The sequence below is a fragment of the Opisthocomus hoazin genome, chromosome 2 (genome assembly GCF_030867145.1).
Source record: "Opisthocomus hoazin isolate bOpiHoa1 chromosome 2, bOpiHoa1.hap1, whole genome shotgun sequence".
NCBI classification, from domain to species: domain Eukaryota; kingdom Metazoa; phylum Chordata; class Aves; order Opisthocomiformes; family Opisthocomidae; genus Opisthocomus; species Opisthocomus hoazin.
This window is the reverse complement of record NC_134415.1, coordinates 98,395,422-98,417,711: the sequence shown is the minus strand read 5'-3', so window position 1 is coordinate 98,417,711 and position 22,290 is coordinate 98,395,422. Positions and strand designations below refer to the sequence as shown.

General features: G+C 38.8%; 1 protein-coding gene across 2 annotated transcripts in view; it reads right to left on the bottom strand.

The window, feature by feature from the left end:
* Nucleotides 1–22,290, bottom strand: part of LMBRD1 (LMBR1 domain containing 1) — a 95,197-nt gene that overhangs the window by 40,994 nt on the left and 31,913 nt on the right. The window contains exons 7-8 of one of the 2 annotated variants that reach the window (XM_075414586.1): nt 18,770–18,843; nt 283–408 (exon numbers count right to left, since the gene is read on the bottom strand). In XM_075414586.1, coding sequence (XP_075270701.1) covers nt 283–408; nt 18,770–18,843 — 200 coding nt within the window. The remainder of the gene's footprint in view (nt 1–282; nt 409–18,769; nt 18,844–22,290) is intronic. The other variant, XM_075414587.1, reaches the window with a different exon arrangement.

The following is a 22,290-nucleotide window of genomic DNA, read 5'->3' as shown; positions in this document are numbered from 1 at the left end:
GTAGCAGACTACGCAAGGTTAATACTTTTAACTTCTACAAAGCATTTCTTCCATATAACCAAGCAGGACCAGAGAAGTTTGAGCTTAGCTCGTCAGCACCATTATTAGCTAGAGTAGAGTACCACACAAGTGATCACGATTGTTTCCAGATAACTCAAATAACTGCAAGTTAGTCACCTTGCTATTTGTTCTGGAACAAAAACTATCTACAGCATGACCACAAACTAGGAAGCAAGCAAGAAAAAAAATTCACTAAGAAAGTGAGAACAGTGAAGACCATACCTTTGATTTAATCCTTAATAAATGTTGCTCCACTTCTTCAATATCTTCAGTGTTCTCTAAAAGTTCATAAGCTGCACTGGTAGTTCCCTTAATCAAGTTTAGAGGCAAAGCTGACATACCATACGCCTAAAAAAGGAAACATACATACTCGAATTTTCTGCCATACATTTTCATCTGCTAAGGCTGCTGTATTTTGTAGCTATAAGGTATCACTGCTGGGTTTTTTTCCTCACCCTCCTGCTACAGACTCTAAGGCAATCAAGTCTTTTCCTTTAAGTAAGACATAATAAGCACACTATGCAGATTCCAGTGTCCCACATTGTTCCGATGGTACTTATGTGTCTCATGATCACTGGGACAACAGCATGTGTTATTATATAAGCATAGCCCACTGGAGATTTATCAAGCTAACCCTTGGGGTTTTTTTGTCAAATCATTTAGCTTCCAAAACCTTAACTTTCCCACTTCAGATAATAGTCAAAACACTGTCTAATGCAGGAATTCCTAGATACTGAACTTGAATAGTTTTAGAAGCAAAATATGCACAATTTCTTTGCAGCTAGTCATCTTCAACTTACTTTTAAAATGAAATTATGTAGAAAGTACCTGATTTACTACAAAAATCTGCAGTAAAGAGACACAGCAGAAGTAGGTGAACACCTAAACTCAGTTATATTCCAAGACTGCTTCCCATTCACATTCATAAATTTTGTTGGCATTTACTCCTAGTTGCAAATCCTCTACTACTCAAAGTGTTTGTCAGCTTCTACACCAGCACTATGGCCTTATTTTTCCAATGCAAAGTCTGTAAGCTTTCCACTAACATGAGAAGAAAAAGACATGAGACAAGCTAAACAAGAAAAAAATGCCACTATTTCCTCCCTGCTTCCCTGCAAGTCTTCTAGATCTAGAGGCCAAGGTCAGGAGTTTCTCAAAGCCATTTGGAGACATTAGCCATAGGCTTTTTATTTGCTTTACTGTGGGTGGGAGGCTGTTAGCAATAGGTCACTCTTCCCGCAGAGCTCAGCAGGAAGGTTCTTTTCTTTCTCTTAATCACAATTAACACACGCAGTTCTACTAGAGTGCTTGACATCTGAACATTCACTAACTTCAGAAATGAGCAGTTTTCTAGATTTGCACAGGAATACCACTCCCTCTGTCAAGCACAGCTTTACACTTCTTACTGAGAATAGATTTAACAAAAATGCCAGTGTGTTATAAGCATCACCATACATGCTGTCAAATCACATGAGCTTTTTCTGCACAGGACTCAATTTGACCCACTTAAGAACCTACATAGACATACTAATGCCTCATGCATTGTACTCCAAGCAAGACACCACCCATTTTTTTAGTGTATTTTTCAACATGCCATATACCCTGCCATCAACGCCCATTTCTACGCCTGTTTTAAAAAAAGATGTCTTATTTACTATTACTGTAGCTCAAAAACACATTAACAATTTAAATTAATAACCTTTTGAAAATAAACATGTAACACTGAACTCACAAACTTCAGTTTCACTCTGCAAGCGAAAACACTTGTTATTTCAAGAAACATTACTCCATGTATTAGGCTACAAAAACATGAAACAGAAGTTTAGCAGTCTCACAACCTTGTTCACTGAATTAAATTTCTTATGTTCAGAGTGAGTGTTCCCAGTAAATTGTTGGAACAGCATCGGTTAAGTTCAACAAGCAGACAGCATATGTGTCTCAACAGGCTTCAAACCCAAGGAAACAGTGGTACCTGTTAAATCACTTTAAAGTATTTAAGAGCAGGAGAAAAGTATTTTCCTTCAAATATTCCTTGAAGTACACATTAGCAAAGAACACATTCAGCTATATCTTTAACAGCTTGCACTGCATGACTTTTTTTGCATAGCTATAAAATATTAGAACTGGTTTTACCATAGACTCCTAGAGAATAACGTAGGCTACTAGCTATCAGCTCAGTATTTCAGGACTTCACAGCTGACAGCCTCATTTGTCACCCAAAACACAGCTAAAATAGTATTTGCAGCACTGTTTACAGACTGATCCAAATAAGATCAAACTTCTTTTTTTCTTTAGCTACAAAAGGTAACTGGCAAATTCAGTCCCTATGTTAGAGCTTTTTGCTGTAAAAGCTATACTAGGGAAAAACATCTCTTGTTATCAGCTAGTGATGGCAACAAAACCTCATGCTTTCCAAGACATTCTAGAAGTTTTGGTGTGAACACAGCTATCCAACCACAGAAAGGCCTACCTACAAGATTAAGTATTTTAGGTAAGATTTTAACTTAGGCTGGACTTTACAACTCCATCCATAAATGTGGCTCAGGTCTCCCCTGAATGCTCTCTAAGGAGATGCTTTAAGCTGCTTTGTTATCTACAGGAGATGAAAAGCAGTCTCCCCTAATCCTCTTCTTCTCTAGGCTGGAGAACAAATTCCTTCAACTTTTTCATGGGTTGCACTCTCCAACTCTCTGCTATTACAAGCCTTCACAGGAGACACTACAGTTTTCCAGTTTATTAAACCGGGGAACCAAAACCAGTACTCCCAGATGTGGCTTTGGAAGTGCCAAGTACAGTGCAATCATCAAATCCCTTGATCTACTGGCCTGGCCATGCTCTTGCTGATGCAAGCCCAGGACACTGTTTGCTTTTCTACTGCAGGACCCATTGCTGGCTTATGCTCAGCTTGCTGTCCACTAGGACTTCCAGGTCATTTACAGCAGAGCCATCCCCCAGTCAGACCCCAGCATGAACTCCTGCTTGGAGTTAATCCATTCCAGGAGAAGGCCTTAACAGCTGTTGGCCAATCTTCCCACCTGTCAACATCTCTATGGTGGCTCCTCATTCTGTTGTATCTACTTCTCCCAGTTTGAGATCATTCTCAAACTTGATGACTGAATACTCAATCCTATCATCCAGATCATTATGATGACTGAATAGTGTTGGGCCCATATTGACCCTGAAGAACTCATTCAGGTCTGGCTGCCAGTACCATAACTCCAGAATTTAGGCAAAAGTGTAAACTCCATTGAATTTCATAACTGGAACACAGGCTGCAATCTAACCAAGGTCCCTCTGTGGAACCCAAAACATTTCCAGCCAAGCCAAAAACATTTAGTATGTAGAAACACATGTAATAACAAGAGATTGCTATGACAACAGGCCTACACAATTTTACAGACCTAAGCTTAGAATCAGTTACAAGCAATTCACCATTAAGCAGAGGCTTTAAACAGCTATCATCAACTAGCAGATATCAAGCATTTACTCAACAGAAATAGATAAGGAATAAAATTCAGAGTTCTAAATATTCTAAATTTAAGTTTCCACAAACCAAACTGCAACTCTTAGTGATGCATTGTATTGCTTTTTACAGATGTGAATAACCTATTTGAACATCAAGCTTGCTCTAGTGATAAAGGCAATCCGAGTTCCTTCCTTGAATACAAAAGATGCTAATAATGAAATTAAGCAACCAAACCTCCCACCATCAGTGGGGAGAAAAGCCACATTGGTCCTTCAAGACATCAATATACAGAATGAAGGACAGAAAGATGAGTCTTCTCAACTGTGTCACAAGTCTGAACAGAAGCTGTATTAGCTCAGTTTCACGGCTGCATTTCCTTTCAGGCTGATACAGAAGTTCAAGGCGGCCCTGAACAAAGTTTTAATCCCCTGGGTTAGTGCAAGTGTTAAATTATTCATGAGCTATTATTTTGGGCATCTGCAACTCAACAGGCAAGTAACATATCAAAGATAGCACAAGAAAACAAATGCTGTATACTAAAGATGAGAGGCTCAGTCCTGAAACAAATTGTTGGTTCAAGTTCGGAATATGAATAAAAACAAATCAGAAGAACCTTTAAAGTAGCCAAGAGAAATTCATTTATATAATTTAATTCTGATAAAGCAATTAAGTGTTGATATATTTACACCACTGAAACAACAGTTTCCAGGACTTATTTTTAGGCAACCTTTGCCTAGAAGTGTTGTCAGATACAAGGCACTCCACTGAAGAGTAAAAACAGTCATCCCAATTTAACAGGCAATTACAGCATACATGGTTGTTGTTTTGCACATAGGTTCTTTAAGATGAACTGAATCTAGTACTAAACACTCACTGTTCAGCCTGGTATGTGATAACATATGCTGCAAGGTTAGGTCTTTAAAGTCTGAGGCTGCTATCTCTGCTGTTACTCAATGCCTTATCAGCTTAACTGAAACCCAATTTTATGGTAGGAGAAAAGAAATCTAAATTTACAGTTAAAACAACTTATTTTAGAGAACATTCCCCTCTTATATGAATCACTTGTAGGGATTCATGAGATCACCCTCTATCAGTTAGCTTAAGGGCTGGAAAGCCAAACCCTTAGCATGTTGTGAAAAGCTCACAACATACTAAGTACAAGTCAGAGGCACCATCTGTGAGCAGCTGTCTCATACTGATTTGAGAGTCTTCCCACAGGCAATAGAAATAATATCTCTGGATGGATGAAGTTTAAATATAAACTTCATGGGTTTCTTTAAGTAGGTGGCCTTCCACTCTAAAGCAGAAGAGAAAAAAACAGAACAACTTAAGCAAAGCAACAGAAAACCCAGCTTATCTGTTCTACAAAAAGAACAGTCTAAACAAAGCTCTTAAGACTTCTTGTTATTCACAGAAGCCGTAGCCAGGCCTGAGACAGGAATTTGCAAGTAAATCTGTCATCAGTAAAGCAGGAGCCTGTAACTCATACGAAAGCAACAATTAGTTCAATCCTGTTCATGCAGTATCAGCAGGCATTGAAGAACAGCGAGACAGCATCACAGAATCACACAATGGTAGGGGTTGGAAGGGACCTCTGTGGGTCATCTAGTCCAACCCTCCTGCTGAAGCAGGGTCACCTACGCATACTCTAGCTGTTCTCTCAGCACACCATTGAAGCCAAACATACTCTGTGCTCCAGACAGAGCACTAAAATACCTCACAGATTAAGCAAACTGGAAGTAATACTCATGCAATCTTCACTTCTACGTCCCTTTCCTTCCCATCCTGTCTGCAGCAGATCCAGCTATTCTCCTGTCATTCCACCATTAAGATTTAGAAGGTAGAGTTGCTGTTCTGATCCTTTGGTCTCTTGTAGACTCAGCATCTTACAACACTTCAGACTTGCAGAACTCACATAGCCTATGGCCAGATAACGGAATAATCTTTCTTATTGGTTGCCCGCTATGTTAATAGTCACTCATTAGCAGAAGATAGAAAACAAATGAAGTCAAAACAAGTTGTAAAAAAATCACATTTTACAGAAGTTGCAGCAAGTAACTATGTCAGGGATACAAGCTTGAGTATTAAAGAGATCCAGAAAGGTTTGGTACTGGGAACTATAACCACTAGTTCAACATTTTTAACTTGCGCAAGCTCCAAAGGGTTCCACAGAAAAAGATGTATTATGGTGGGAATACCTAACAATCCACTACATCAGCCATAAGCTGACAGATCAGTCATGAGTAGCACAGAAAAAAAACAAACATTGAAATTAATATAGCAAATGCCTTTAGAAAAAGATTAAATGAGTTAAAGCTAACTTTGAACACCTACAGCTAAAAGCCTGAAGCCATCAAGCATTGTAGTTTAACAAGAAGTTCAATCTGTTTCATATTTTACAGCTATGTTCAGCTAATAAGATATGGTCCAATAACTAACTTGTGGTGAAAACAGGATAATCTCTTCTTGTTGGAAATCTGACAGGTAAGTTGTTTCTGATCAGTTCAGTACACTATCAGCATCGTAATCAAAAGGTAGTTCACCAACTTCTGGTTAAAGATACTTCTAAGAATTAAACTTGATTTCAAGAAGTTATCAGAAAGTAGTCATGTAGCATAGCAGAAAGACTCCCCATTCCATTTATTTTCAGAGGGCCATACATCAAGCAGATTTGGCTTTTAAGTGCTATCACTGAAGTGCTTTAAAAGGTGTATATATAATCTCGTGCAAAAAGTGTAGAAACACTGACAAACATTTCTTGCATAGCACTGCCCTCTAGCGAACCGACATGAAACAGCCATACAAAAAGAGAACCATTGTTATATCACTCTATAAAAGGCACAATGAAATGCTCACAACTTTGAATACACAAATATTCAAATTCGTATTTTCTTACAACAGCTTGTTTAAGACTTCACCTGAAAGTATGACCATGAAAAACAAAATTTTCAATTCTACCAGCTAGACTGTGATCAAAAATGCATCTATTCACGTTAAAAAAGAGCTGGACTCTAGTTTTCATTTGCTTCAATATGGATGTTCCACAAAAACACCTTCATTTCAATAATATTACAGTACAGAAGAGATTTGTCTGTATTCATAGCCCAATCACCTTTTTATCTGAATTACGTTAAGCATGAGGGAAGTCACAGTATGATACCTTTTACCTCTCATAGCAACTGATGTAGTTCAGTTGCTTATACTGAACACTATTTCATATGAATACAATGCACCCTTGTCAGCATTGCTTCTGACTGAGTAGGAATAATAGTCCAGTTAAGTAGTCTCAAGTGTGGTGCACTTTCATGTGTCATACCAATACAGGCAACACTTCGGAGCTTGTGCAAGAGGAATAGGACTCCACCTTTCTTGAAACTGCACCTTTCTTTGCTGGGCACCTAGACTGCACAGTTTTCTTGAAAAGTAATCTGACTCTACAAGTATTCATCGTCTCATTTCCCACATTAAAGAAATCTGTCTCCATCTGTATCTACACATACTATTAGTCTAATTACAAAAACTGGATTTCAGGAATCATATTTCCAGAACACCATTAAGCATGGCAAACAGTGATAGCGGTCCAGACACCCTCTCTTAAATTGTGAATAGTAAAGGACAAAGCCTCCTAAACACATCTGAAGATGACAGACCATCTCACAGACAGTTGGGGTTCTGTTTTTTGGTTGTGGGTTTTTTTGGTGGGTTTTTTGTTTGTGTTGGTTTTTTTGGTTTTTTTTTTTGTTTGTTTTTTTTTGTTTGTTTGTTTTTTTTTTTTTTTTTTTTTTTTAAAGCTCATGCTATAACATCTTGAATGATTTTCCAAGATGTAACTAGTAAATTCTAAGTTCTTTCATGGGAAGTTTTAGTATCCAAACCTCAGTTGCTGTAAGAGCACATAAATTTTTGAACAACACTGCTATAAAAATCTCAAAGCATGGAACATACTGACCAGACTAAACTGTTATGTTCAGTATGGCATTTCTTGCATGATCTGTTGTACAACACAAACACTGCACTGAGTACTTGTTTATCCATTTCTCTAAAATTCACCAATACAGTATCTCGCTACACGTTCACCTTCATTTTTCATATTAATGTTTTCTCTCCACCATACAGATTAAAAGACTGTCTCACTTATTTGTCAATGTTTAAGTAGATAAAAAGTGCAATCAAGGTTTGCAAGATGTAGAAACCAAGTATGACGGCCTCCACACTACACTTTCTACTATGCACAGGGAACTTGTACTCACTGGACATAACATCTACAAAAAGTTATCTCTGACTCAATCGTAATACTGAATATAACTATTTTGCCCAGTTACCATCCTCTACATTGCTCCATCAGGCTTAGAAGAGCATTAATCAAACAAACAAAAGATTAACTTCCTTTCAAGCTGGAACTCTGTCCTGGTTTTAGCTGATAATTTTCCTCAGTAGCTGCTGTGTTTTCGATTTAGCACGAGAAGAATGTTGATAACCGATGGTTTTAGTTCTTGCTATGAAATCAAGGGCTTCTTCCAGTTTCTCTTATTCAGCTAACAAGCAGGTTTGCAGGAGCTAGGAAGGAGCATAGCCAGGCAGCTAGCCCAAGCTGGCCAGTGGAAATATTCCATGCCACAGACATCATGCCCAGTTTATGAGCGGGGATTGACAGGGGGGCAAGGAAGCTCTCTCCCTTTCTGCTTTCTGTGAGTTTGAACCCTCTTTTGTTTGGGAGTTCACACTTTTTCAGGAAATTTGGGATTTTGAAGTTCTGTGATTGCCACTCGGAGACTGGCTGCGAATCAGTCCTTGGGTGGTGAGAAAAATTGTATTGTGTATAGTTTCTTTTGCATATTCATTATTATTATTATTATTGTTATCATTAGTAGTAGTATGGAATTTGTTGTAGGTTGAGATAAAGATAGTTTAATACAACAAGTTTCCCCTGTTGTCTATTTCTCCTCTCCATTCTGCTGCGGGGGGGGAAGGGGAGAGGTGAGCGAGCAGCTATCTAGTGCTTAGTTGTCAGCTGCTGGGTTAACTATGACAAACTAAAACTTCAAAGTACAAAACTATCATTGATCCAGCAGTTTAATACCTACAATTCTCCAAGAACGTAGTAGGAATCAGGCTGAGCACTCAAATTAGTTTGCTATTTCAGTTATTTACTGCTTCAGAGAAGTGAACATAATCAAATAACTATTCTTTTTTTATATTTATGAACAGACATTGAAATGATTAAGTGATAATGACAATGAATGCTTCTAACTTCTAGGTTTCTCAATAACTGTTTGATGTCTACTTAAAAGAAAATCAGTAGTAAACAAGTGTTTTTAAGGTTTGACAGATTATAAAAGGCTTCAGGGTTTTTGGCTGTTAATAAAAAAGTTAACTGCAAGAAAAGTAAATCATACTCTGGACAAAAATTAGGTGTGAAAAGGTCATTAAATTTGTCAGTAGACAAACTGAGCTTTGTAACCTCTCTTTCAGCATAGAGGAAAAAAGGATGACTTTCAATTTCCTAAGAAATCAAATAATGCTTATTAAATGTTTTGGAAAAATTACAGAGCCAATTACAATCATCCTTCAAGGACATGCTAAATGAGATGCACAAGATCACTCAAAAATTAATCTGCCTATCATTGTGTGAGTAATACATTATTCTGCCTTGCATTCAAATAGCAATCTTGAGCTGCCAACTATTATATTAGTACCTAAAGGCAAAATAAAACCATTTCAATGCAAAACACATTAATGAAAGAATAGATGCAGACTACATAACCTGTAAAACTGCTTCAAACAAAGCACTGCAGCCCTAATTTATCATATTCCATGTTTATAGACATGGAAAGCTGTCAGTATAAATCATCAAGGTCATGGGTTTGCAGAGCCCCCCTGAGAATCACTTGTTCGCATTTCTTATGGAACAATTTTAAATATCAAGTGCTATACTTCAGTATTATGCATTACACAACACCAAAAAAGCAGACTAGGTTATAAAAGCTTTGAAACAGAAAAGCAACTACCAACTCAAGATTATGCTGAAGATTAAGTCATACCAAGAAATGAGTTTAAACGATGTTATTCATTTAAACATTGCATGTACTTGAGAAAAATTACATCTATGTTTATGCTCTTGTCAATAATACTAACCATCTATAAGGTGAACATTTGTAGACATCATCCATACTTTTGATAAAAGCACTCTGATTTTTTTCCCCTTACAAAGTTAAAAAATTAAAATAATCATCTTCCCTAGTTGCACTTTTCTCCCCCCTTCCCATTCTTCCAAAGTGTCAATTAGTGCTAAGACAAGACTATTCTTCAGTGTATTCAGCAAGAAAACGCAACATGAAGTGTGAGTTTTACTACCGTATTCTAGAAGACCACGCTAATAAGCATCAGCTCAAAGTTACTCACCTGAAATGTAGTTTCAGCTCCCACAGCTAAAGAGTGCTTTTATATTTTACATCCATTTGCAGAAGCACGGAAGTTTGCTTCTTGCACAACCAAGTTTTTAAAGTTACAAAGTGATGGAAAAAGTAATTTGTGTTGCTTTGATTAAGTATTAAATAGTTGGTTTGGGTTCTTTTGTGTCGTTCCCCCCCCCAGAACAGACATATTGTCCCCTCCACTTACACAAGGAACTTCTGAAAATTGTCACCTATAAAGTTATTTAAAAGTTCTTACTATCCTGTGACACAGAACAGTCCTGCAAGAGAGTTAGTAGTTACTAAGACATAGAACTACCTACTCTTCCAAAGATAGAGCATACCATTTTTTAACAAAGTGCCCACTGAACTTTTTTAAACATTAGTTGTACCAAGGTGAACAAATAATAGTAAGAAACTCTAATCAATAATTTTCTCACAAAATAAAAGCTATGATGGAACAAAAAGTTGTCCAACATAAGTTATAACAGTATAACTAGTATTGTGGAATGAAATTAATCCAATAATGTTGGGATTGTTCAGCCTGGAGTAGGGAAGGCTCCAGGGAGACCTTATTGCAGCCTTTCAGTACTTAAAGGAGGCTTAGAAGAAAGATGGGGACAAGCTTTTTAGCAGGGTCTGTTGCAATAGGACAAGCAGTAATGGTTTTAAACTATAAAGACAGTAGATTTGGACTAGATCGAAGGAAGAAATTTTTTACCATGAGGGTGGCAAAACACTGGAACAGGTTGCCCAGAGAGGTGGTGGATGTCCCATCTCTCGAAACATTTAAGGTCAGGTTGAACAGGGCTAGGAGCAAGCTGGGAGACATCCTGACTCACTGCACAGCAGTTGGACTAGATGACCTTTAAAGGTCCCTTCCAACCCAGACTATCCTATGATTCAATGAAGAACCAATCTTATTGTCAATCACTGTTCCTTCAAGCTTTTCATAGGCTAAAGCCAAGCTTAAACAGAGAGGACAGAGTGCAGAATGCCTGAGGTTGTAAGAGACCTCTGGAGGTTGTCTGGTCCAACACTGCTCAAGCAGGGTCACCTAGAGCTGCTTGCCCAGGACCATGTCCCTGTGGGTCCTGAGTATCTCAAAGGAAGGAGACTCCACAATCTGAGTAACCTATGCTAGTGACTGGTCACCCTCATAGTGAATTTCCTGCTGTCCAGAGGGAACCTCCTGTGTTTCAGTTTGTGTCCTTTGCTTTTGGTCCCATCACCAGGCACCACTGAAAAAAGCCTGTCATCCACATTCTTTGCACTCTCCCTTCAGATACTTGTACACATTGACAGATTTCCCCTGAGCCTTCCTCTTCTCCAGGCAAAACAGTGTCAGCTCTCAGCCCTCCCTCATAGAAGTGAAGTCCCTAAATCACCTTTGTAGTCCTTTACTGTACCTCCTCCTGTAGCTCCACATCTCCCTTGCACTGAGGAGCCCAAAACTGGACGCAGGACTCTAGGTGTGACCTCACCAGGGCCAAATAGAGGGGAAGGATCCCCTCCAACAACCTGCTGGCAACATTCCTCCTAATGCAGCCCAAGATACCATTAGCCTTTGTTGCAGCAACAGCACATTGCTGGCTCATGGTTAACTTGTTGCCCACCAGAACCCTCCAGGTCCTTCTCTTCAAAGCTGCTTTCCTGCTGAGTGGTTCTCTGCATATACTGGTGCCTGGATTTGTTCCTCCCCAGCCACATGACCTTGCACTTCCCCTTGCTGAACTTCATGATGTTTCCATCAGTCCATTTCTACAGCCTGTCAAGGTCCCTCTTGATGGCAGCACAACCCACTGGAGTATCCCCTGCAACACTCTTCACAGTTTTGCATCACCTGCAAGCTTACTGAGGATATACTCTGCCCCATCATCCTGATCATTAATGAAGACATTCAATAGAATTGGACCCAGTATTTAACCCTGGCATACACCATTAGTGGCTAGCCAGCAACCAGACTTCACGCCACTGATCACCACGCACTGGGCCCAGTCATTCAGCTAATTTTCAACCCACCTCACCACTGCCTGCTCATCCAGCCCATACCTCATAACCTTCTCTGAGAATCTTACAGGAGACCCTCAATGTGTCAGAAGGATGAGGCCAAACTCTTTTCAGTGGTGCCCAGCAACAGGACAAGGGGCAACAGACACAAACTGAGGCACAGGAAGTTCCGTCTGAACATGAGGAAGAACTTCTTCCCTCTGAGGGTGACGGAGCACTGGAACAGGCTGCCCAGAGGGGTTGTGGAGTCTCCTTCTCTGGAGATATTCAAGACCCGCCTGGACAAGGTCCTGTGCAGCCTGCTGTAGGCAACCCTGCTTCAGCAGGGGGGTTGGACTAGACGACCCACAGAGGTCCCTTCCAACCCCTACTATTCTGTGATTCTGTAACTAATGTGGGCTAGGTTTGGCTTCCCAATGGGAAGTCGGAAAATGCACATCACTGGCAATACATGTTAGCATGCTGTAACAGGACACTAGTGTGTCACAAGCTGAAGGCTACAGTGGGAAGCACTGCTCTGAAAACAGTTTCGTTCAGAAGTGTTCTTTGAATTACAACTTCTGAAGCTTCAAGAGTTAAGTGCTATGCATATCTACCTGTAAACTTGCTTTTAGTATTTTGATTCACCTTTTTAAAAATGGTACTGTAGCTACATAAACAAGGTATAGAAACAGTACTCACCTAAACTGTTGTTATACTCAATTTCAAACAAACCATGCTGTTCAAACAACAATATTCTCCTTCATCACACATCCAACTTTTTTTTTTGGTCCTAACCTGTAAGTGTGCTATACTCTGTAAAAAGTTTTAAGTTTTTGGAAAATTTAGACAATTTAGTTCAGTGCCCACCTCCTAATAAAACAAGTACCTTAGTATGGAAAACTGCTCAATAGAATGTCTATAGTAAAAAACAGAAACAAAGCTAATAGGACAAATGTAGGAGGTAATTTGAGAGTTTACTGTTACGGACTTTTTCAATATAGCGAGACTAAGATGTCTGCTCTATCTTACCCTTCTACACTACCTTCAAAATCTTGAGCCTTGTGCTAGACACCTCTTATTTCCCCTTGCAATCAAGCATTAGAAGAGCTCTGTTTTTCTTGTAGAAGGCTAACACTACCAAAAAAGGTTCAGACTTGAAAACCATACAACCCACAGCCAGACACCCATTGGTCCAGAGAAGCCACAATTTCCACATGCTGCAGGACTCTCCCAAATGTCATTGCATGGACAACTGAACAGAACAACCCAACTTATTTTCCACTTACAGTGCGGAGTTAAGATTCTCTCTAAACAATCCTTTTACTCCTCCTCAGTAATGCTGAGATTGTACTCAACATTAGATCATTTCTATTCTCATTTAAATGACACAGTGTTAGTACTGCGTCATAAAACATTTGGTCCTTTATTCAAATATTAGCTGTTAACTCCTGAAGATATTTCCTAGCAAGTGTAAAACTTGAATTCAAATCGAATTCTTACAATAACTCTTGCTTTTAACCAAGAGCATGTGCAAAAACATACACCATCTTCTATATTAAGTTATCACTGGAAGTTCTGAGGAAGCCCTGACCTTCGCTGGGAGAAGCAACTTTAACTTCTTAAGCCGGTAACTTCTACATTAGTGCCCTCCCAGTGACTTACTTTCAGGGATGAGATGCTTTCAGGTTCAATATGCATTACTAATCTCTCCAAATTTATAACTAGCATTTCACAGAAACTGAGGAACTTGGGAATTTTTCATACCAAGTAAATTCTATTTCTTTAGCATCTTCAGCGTTAACAGTGTATTTCATGCTACCCCATTCAGAAGCTAGGGAGAATCACACAACTCAACAGCAAAATCCTACATTTTTCCTCGAACTAGGAGAAAAGCTCTCCTTCATATGTACCACTAGGTCAAATTTAGTGATCTGATTTTGATGTTTGAAGCCATAGAAAATGAAAGCCTGCAAGCTAATTCAATGACAACCACATGAAACCGTAGCATTATCTACCTTTCTCTCACTCAGTAACACCAGTCCTCAGTTGACAGCAACTCTGATCCAGCACAAAGCTTCAATTTCACAAAAAAAAAACCCCATACTAAATGTTACAATATTGTGCGGTCTGATAAGAAGCCTGTTCTTTGTTGCATGAATAGTTCACCATGTACTTCAGAGTAATGTATTAAATCAACCTAGACCTATTAAGAGAGGCCCAGAACACTTACTGAATCGATGCTGATGGTACTCCTTTAAAAAATAGATTTTAACTAGATTAGTGATTGGGGTAAATTTGCTAGTTCCATAATTTAAACTGTAGCCATTTACAATCCAAATAACACCATCCCCCTGCATCCTTCCTCTTGTGGAAGCAGAATACACTTTCAGAGAAAGCCAAGGAACATACACATACAGAATTGAGCTTTTGCTTTCAGTATCTGCTCAAATTCAAGGCCGTCTCCTGCCAGTGCCAAAGCCTCTCTTCCCCCAACTTCTCACAGTATTGTATATTACCACATAGCAGAAGTGCAATTTTAGAACTGCCATAATCTAGTTCTTCACACTGAAGGCCACACTAAGTTGTACCGTTAACATACATTTGACTAACTGCAGAATGAATAAATTGTACTTCAAGTGACTTTAATCGAATCACTTTATTCCTCTGTTTAATGGTACTATTCCACAAACAACATTAAGATTAAACCAGTCAACTGCAGTCAGTGGAGGCACTGCATTCCTATTTACTTTAAAAATTTTGTGTTCAAGTAGTAGGCTTTAAATGTAAAACCATTCTTAATTAGGTATGAAAGTATTTCCTAACACATCACTTATTAAAATACAACCTTCATTAGATGTTCATTTAGAATAGATTTAATTCTTTACAGTAAGAAAGTGAGTATGAGCATACAGAAGACCAGATACACCTGTTCTTAGCTTCCCTTTAGCAATACAATTGCAACATTAGCAATGGAACAGACTGAGGATATTCAGAAGTCAGGGGAACATAAAAAAAAAAATCAGTTATGTCTGTACTACAAACCTGAACTATTAAGAAGTATAAACCAAAGACCTGGGATCACCTCTGTTGACAGACAAGGGAATTCAGATACCACACATTGTATCTCCATCTATTCTCTCTGCCCTTTTTTCCAGTCATCTGCTAAGCATTTATGGAAAATTTTGAAGTAGGTGTCTTTGTTCTCGTGTTCACCCTTACATAAAGGCATTCTCTTTTTGTGCTTTAAAAAAAAAATCTGTCACCAATTATCAAACTGGTTTGATGACTAAGCACAAAGGCCTCCCACCTTTAGAAACTGGGACAAACAATTTGATAGGCATGCAGAAGGCTGAACAATAGAGGCACCTAACTACTGACTTCAGATGTCTAAAGTCAGAGGCAAGCACTGTTACAGACAACGCCTCACAGACTTGCCTGTGCACTAATGCCTTTGTTTTATCTAGAAGTGATTTTTTTTAATACAGGACTAGCATAGCAAAAACAACCCACAAAGCAAAGAAGCAGGAAGCTAACAACAGAAAAGCAGTTACTCCTTCCATAAACATGCTTTTCCTCCTCCCAAGTGAAGGGATTGGAGTAACACAAGCTTAGGGAAGTGTGACAGCCCAGAACTTTTCACTACTGAAGTAACTTATGCATTAAGCCACACCACTGGGCAAAGCCCAGCCCACAGTATTAACTGGAATGCAGGTACATGGCATCCATATGCAACTGAAGTCACACTCGCTACTCACTCTTCAGATCATGAAAGAGGCACTGCTCATGCTGTCATGCCATTACAGGTAGAAATTGCTTACATATGGAAGACTAAACATCACTGGCAGTGGGCAAAGTGTTACAAAAGCACTAGAGCACAAAAGAGTCTATTCCTGTATTTCTGCTCCAACTTTGCAAACACAGCCCTTCTAGTAAGTGGTTTTTAGTGTCTGCAACACATTTGTACCTCAGTCCACCCAGGTATCAAAGCCAGCTCACTGTTTCAGCACAAGATTCTATGATTGCCTGCAAACAGTGACAAAAACAGTCTTGTATCAGAGGTGGACAACAACCACCACCTGTGTGAGCTCATCTCTAAAACTGTGAAATAGCTCCTCCATTTCTCCCACCCTGTCTTAACACCTACTGTAAAACAGAAAGGATAGTTTCAGAAGGGTCAAATACACCAGTTCTAAATAAATAGTAATTCCATGCTCCAGGTATTTGCATGGAGAGCTCAGGTGAAGTTTTCAAAGCAACAAACGAGCTCAAAGTCTTAGTAATTAAGACATTCAGAAAATATGATTTTAGTCCTTGTGACTGATGTTTCACCTCGTTTACCACCCAGTATTTGTGTAAGTCCTAAATACAGTAAGACTAAGGTAACAACATTGACCACAGAGGTATTGTGTTCATCTGAGAACCCACAGACAGCACAGCACCCTGAACATCAAACGAGTCACATATTTCCAGGTTCAGCTAGTTTTGAGGACAGAAGCATATTGTGATACTCAGCTGAACAGTGCCTACAACCAGTCTATGCTCCGAAAATAATGACAGAATTAACATTGGAAGTAGAGAATATTAGCAATAAGTTAAAAACTTCCAGATGCTACTTTTTAAAACATGGTTTACATTTCAGTCAGCAGTAATCTTGTGCAAAATAAACAATCTTGAATTTTAGATGCTTATAGATGTTTACTAACAGTTATAAAAACCATACTTGGGTAGCTGTTTGGAAAAAACATTGAGGATATTCTTCCAGCTAATGAGTTTCTTCTTAGTGTTGGTCTCATGGAGATTAAAAAACACCATATTTGCTCTGCAGTAATATAACTGAACAAGAGATTACTCTTTCCTTCCATAGTTAAGGGACACAAATTTAAAACCTGACATGTTATTACAGGTTAAGTGAAGGTCTGGCTCTTTTCTGACCAGCACGTGATCTAGATGTCAGCCATATAGCCTGAATGATTTAGTGACCCATGCCAGTCAGAAAAGTCTTAGAGTAACAAAATTTATGATTCAGGTCAAACTACTTAGTCAATGAGGCTGAGAGCAATTCAGCTCACCTGAGATACCTACTAGCTGATCCACCAAACTGCTCTCCTGCCTACTGCACAGAGCCTGACAACCACTGAGCTGCCAGTGTTCTGACCCTTACATCTAAGAATCTGTACTGAATTGCCTCCCATAATCCTGCTGCAACTTGCACCAGCTGAAGTCACTATTATGTAGAGACACAAAATCATTAGCTATGCTTACTACTCAATTTAGATTTAAGAATCTGAAGGTAGTATCTAGCAGGTACTTTACCCCCTTACCCAGTTATGACTGAAAATGTTCTTCCCTCTCTCCTATCCTTGCTCTAGGTAATTTTATCCTTTTATCCTTTGCCTGACAACAAGCTACCACAGAATATCTTCTTGTCTAGCAATGCTCCAAAATAACTTACTGCATGAGCTATTGTTACACAGCCACTTCGAATTCACTAGCAAAGCTACATGGGAACAACTTTACTATGTTAGAGGCAGGCTGCAATGGGAGAGAAAGCTATTTTGGCAAGGACATGAAATTAAGAATTAAACTATCAGAAAACACTGATTTCTCAGAAGTTTCAGAAGTTTTGTGTGCAGCTAACTTAAGCTTTAAAGCTTCATTTTTGTTGCAAAGTTTTACCTTGCTGACAAGTTAATACAATACAGACAGGCTGATCGATCAGTGAGTGAAGATACAGGACAGGAAAAGCAAATGACAACATCAACATCAAATGTTGGCCAAGCTATTCAAATTACCACTTTCCATGTAAGAAATGCATAGAATAAACCACCGCATGATGAGTCACAAGCAATACAAAAAGCTAGTAAGTTAAAATGGTTCCTTTCCTTTGCACATTAAAAGCAAGAGTAAAGCAACTGAACTAATATAGCCTTAATCACATGATTTACAATCAGTTACAGAATGAATACTTCTTAATCCTTCTAAGCTACAGTAAGAACTGTAGCATAGTTGCATGCCTACAACTAACAAGAATATTCCCTAGGCTTTAGCAAACAAACCTCTGAACAGTTTCAAACTACCTGCTTTTATCTTTTTAGCTACTCTTGATTTAAGGCACACATCACAAAAGATGCTACAGATTCTTCTTATCTGAAACTGAATCTTCAAATGGATATTTACCCTTACCCAAATTCTAGAAATATGGAACTGTGCAGCAATGGTCTGCTAAAGACATTGTTTTTTAATTGATTGAATGAAGAACAGCCTTTTACAAAAAAAAGAGACAGTTATGATTCAGAATATTTTGCATACTACTTTGCAAGTTAGTCTGCCAGACTTATTGAAAAGCTCTGTAAAGAGAAAAACATCAATGTAGAAAAGTTGCAGTAAAGGTTATATTCAGTATTATACACTGACCAAGTCTAGGTTATGGCATAATTCAATGAATAAAAAAAAGCAGTATTTAGTTCTCCAGTGCTGCACAAAGAAAGAGACAGAGGCCTAAAAACAGGAGGAGCCAGTGAATGTATGTTACAAGCCACAAGGAATAATGTGACCTGCCGTTGCAGAAACACATTGAAATTAAGTCTGATCTGTGCTCAAGTACTGAAGGAGTGATTCTGAAAATGCGCAGTAAAAAAGTTAATCCTATCAATCCAATAACTTAGCAGTAGTGTTTCAAAACATCAAAATCCAGAGCTAGAAGACACTGTTGAAGCTACTTCGCATGACAACAAGTTTTCTATACAGGTATAGTCTACATATACACACTACATATATAGTACATATAACACTAAGTATCATGAATGTAAAGAGCTGAAACATTTGCATAACAACTTACTGTGTAAGTGATAGCTGCCAACATTCCAATCACAGTCAAGGAACTAATGGAAAATGAAAGAGCAGTCAAGCCATCTGAAAAAAAAAAAAGCAGCCTGTTGAAAATCCCTACAATAGAGGTATAAGAAAGTTTGTTTGAATTCATCTCCTGAAGATATTTAAAAGCTCATTAGAACGATAAAAAAATTTGAGCCATAGTTACCAGCCATAACAACTCAGATGAAAAATTCACCTAGCATAGCTTTGTCAGGCACAGAACAGCCATCTCTCCTTTGCTACAAGTTCACAGAAGTTGCATTCAGTCAAACAGTTTAATAGCCACTAATGAACTTACTCCCATAGCTGTCTAACCCCTCTTCAAGACTTATTTCTAGTCTCCACAGGGTGCTGTGGTAATTTTCACAATTACACATGCATTCCAGATGATTCATCTTTGGGTTTTTTTTCGTTATCTCCTCATTTCTCATAATAAAGCACTATCCAGACAATCAGGCAAGCACGGATCCTTCAAATAAACAAGCAAGCCAGACTGCGGGCCTCAGCTTTACTCCAACCACATACATCCAGATGTACAAACTAAAAAAAGGTCAGGGCACTAAGGAGTTACTGTAGCTTAACTATCACTCTAGAAATTAAAAGTGATAGTAGAAGACTGCACCAAAGTCATCCTCAAAGGTATCAAACTCCCTGAATCCTCCTGCGTAATTTTTCACAACAGCCCTGTCCCTAACATCACTATGCAGGACACATGGCAAGCTGTTTTGGTTAAATGGTAGCATGGAAATAAATAGTAGCTATTATAGAAATTAATTTTAAGCAATTCATTTCATGTTTGCACCTAGTTATAATTACTAAGCTACTATTTAATGTTCTCCCCATGTCTTCCCCTCCCTCTAGTTAATTCAAGAATTTAGAGCACAATAACTTTTATTCCTACCCGCACAGAACAATTAGCCAGTTTCCACTCATTAGCTGGTTTTCATTCTTTCTTCCTGAACATAGTTTCAAGCATTTACAAACTGAGAAATCCTGTTACAGTTACCCTATACGTGAAGCCACATCTTTCTTCCGTCCAACCCTACAGGTCTCCTTCCTAAAATACCAAAAACTAATAGAACAGCACAATCAAATCCAAATTCACAGCTCAAATCTTTCCTTTGTTATTTTTACTAGACAATACCAAACATCTTCCCCTAAGCTAACAACAATATGACCATAAGCTTCAAATACTACAGCTATGTTTAAAACTGAAAAAAACCACCCCAATGCTATTCCCCCTTTTGTACTTCTGAAAATTTTACCCAAGACCTGAAGTTTAAGGGAAAAACACCCCAGGCATTAGTGACCCCTACTTCTAACGTATCACACAATGTACTTAAACACCATATTTTAAGATCCTCTAGTACAAATATTTGAAACCAGTATTTAATATCCTTTTAAAGAGTTTGAACTATATTCAACAGAACATTAAGAAACTAACTGGCTTAAAAATTGATAATTGTATACTAGAAGTATATTATCAAGCTCTGCCTCAGTGGATGACCTTGCATTCCTCTTATAATCCCACTACACACTAAACAGACATAGAACCAACATCCAAAACTAAGATCTTTGTATTTCTTGGGTTAACTGCAGAAAAACAAAGGAAAAATTAATATAAAAACAGGACAACAGGTACAAGTAAAAACAACAGGCAAGAATTTTGTCCACATTCCTCCAGCATCTGGAACATGGAAGAAACTTTCGCAACAAGCTGACCAGGGACTTGCTGGCTGTGGAGTAGCTCTACAAAAACCCAGGGAGTCTTGGCAGACAGCAAGCTGAAGATACACCAGCAGCATGCCCTGGCAGCAGGGAAGTCCAACAGCATCCTGGGCTGTATCAACAGGAACATGCCCATCTACTAAGGGAAGGGACCATATAGGGAATACCACAACCAGTTTTGAAGCCCTCACTACAGGCAAAGATTGATAAATCTGAGCAAGTCAAGCAGAGATCCAAGTTGGTCAGAGGTAGGAGCACATGCTGTGCAGAGAAGTTGAGGGAGCCAGGCTTGTTCAGCCTGGAAAAAGAGACAACTTTGAACAGACCTAATATAGCCTGCCAGCTTATTAAAAAGGTGGAGACCAGGCTCTTCAGTGTGCCTAGTAGTTGAGTGTGAGGCAATCAGTGACAGTGTGTAAACCCACACTGGATAAGAAAAATTTTTTTTTCCACCATGACATGAAAGAATCTCATCCTCAGGGGTTTTTCCAAGAGCTAAATGATAAAGCCCTGAGCAACCTGGTCTGACCTTGCAGCTTGCTTCTTCGTGCAGGAGTTTGGACTAGATGACCCAAGGTCGCTTCACTCTGACCTATCCTATGAAATCAAAAGTCAAAAGAATGCTGGTAGAGTCAGAAATCAAAACCAAACTTCCCCACCTGAATCCGGTATCTTAATTATTAAACCTTCCCAGAAATAAACATCAGCTATACCATACTTTCATAGCAAGGACATGTACTGAGCTGAATATTTAAATTGACAGACATACCGAGGCAGTCTAGAAAAATTAGCTTACATCTCAGCTCAACCACTGTAACTACCCATATAAACAGTTTAAGAAGCATTTTATTCTGTGCTATCAGAATCTTTGTGAAGGAAGAGAAACAGAACCAAGCTGCCAGCCAAAGTTGTGAAAAAGTTAGACTTGCCCTCCCTATCTCCTATGCTTGCAAGCACAGCTTACAGCACAGCACACGATGACAAAAGACTCTTCAAGGATGTCAAAGGCAGCAAGAAGGGATTCTTCAAGTGAGTGGCAAAAGGAAGACAAGGCAAAATGTGGGCCTGCTGCTCAGTGGGGTAGGGGCCCCGGAGACACAGGACATGGAAAAGTCTGAGGTACAGAATGCCTTCTTTGCCTCAGTCCTTACTAGCAAGGCAAGACTTCAGGCAACCCAGGCCCAAGAGCCCATGGGGAAAGGCTGGAAGGAGGATGTACCCTTGGTGGAAGAGGATCAGGTTAGAGAACACTTCAGCAAACTGGACGTACAAAGTTGATGGGCCCTGAAGGGATACACCAAGTGTGGACAGAGTTAACAAGTGTCATTGCAGGGAACTTTTAGTCAGTACAAAATTCCTAGAATAATGCAGAATATGACTTGACCAAGGCTCATAGCATTGTCTTCTAAAACATTCAGACAGAAGCCAATACTCTGATACATAGCAATAATGAGGCACAAATAAGAGTACATATGCATTTGGATTAATGGGTGTTAGATAACTTTTAGTAACCATTTTCCTGGATACATTTGGAAAGTGACATCAAGTCTGTCATAGCTCACATATAAAACACCTTCATCACACCTTTGCTCTGGAAACATACTCTGGCTAAGTACATGAACTGCATAAGCAAAACATTAAATACAACTTCATGGAGCTTAGCTTTCACTATAGTTCTTTATAGCCTTAGTGGAAACAAGTAAAACAAACAAAACAATTTTAGAAAAGGTTAATACTAGTAGAACAAAGGAAAAAAAT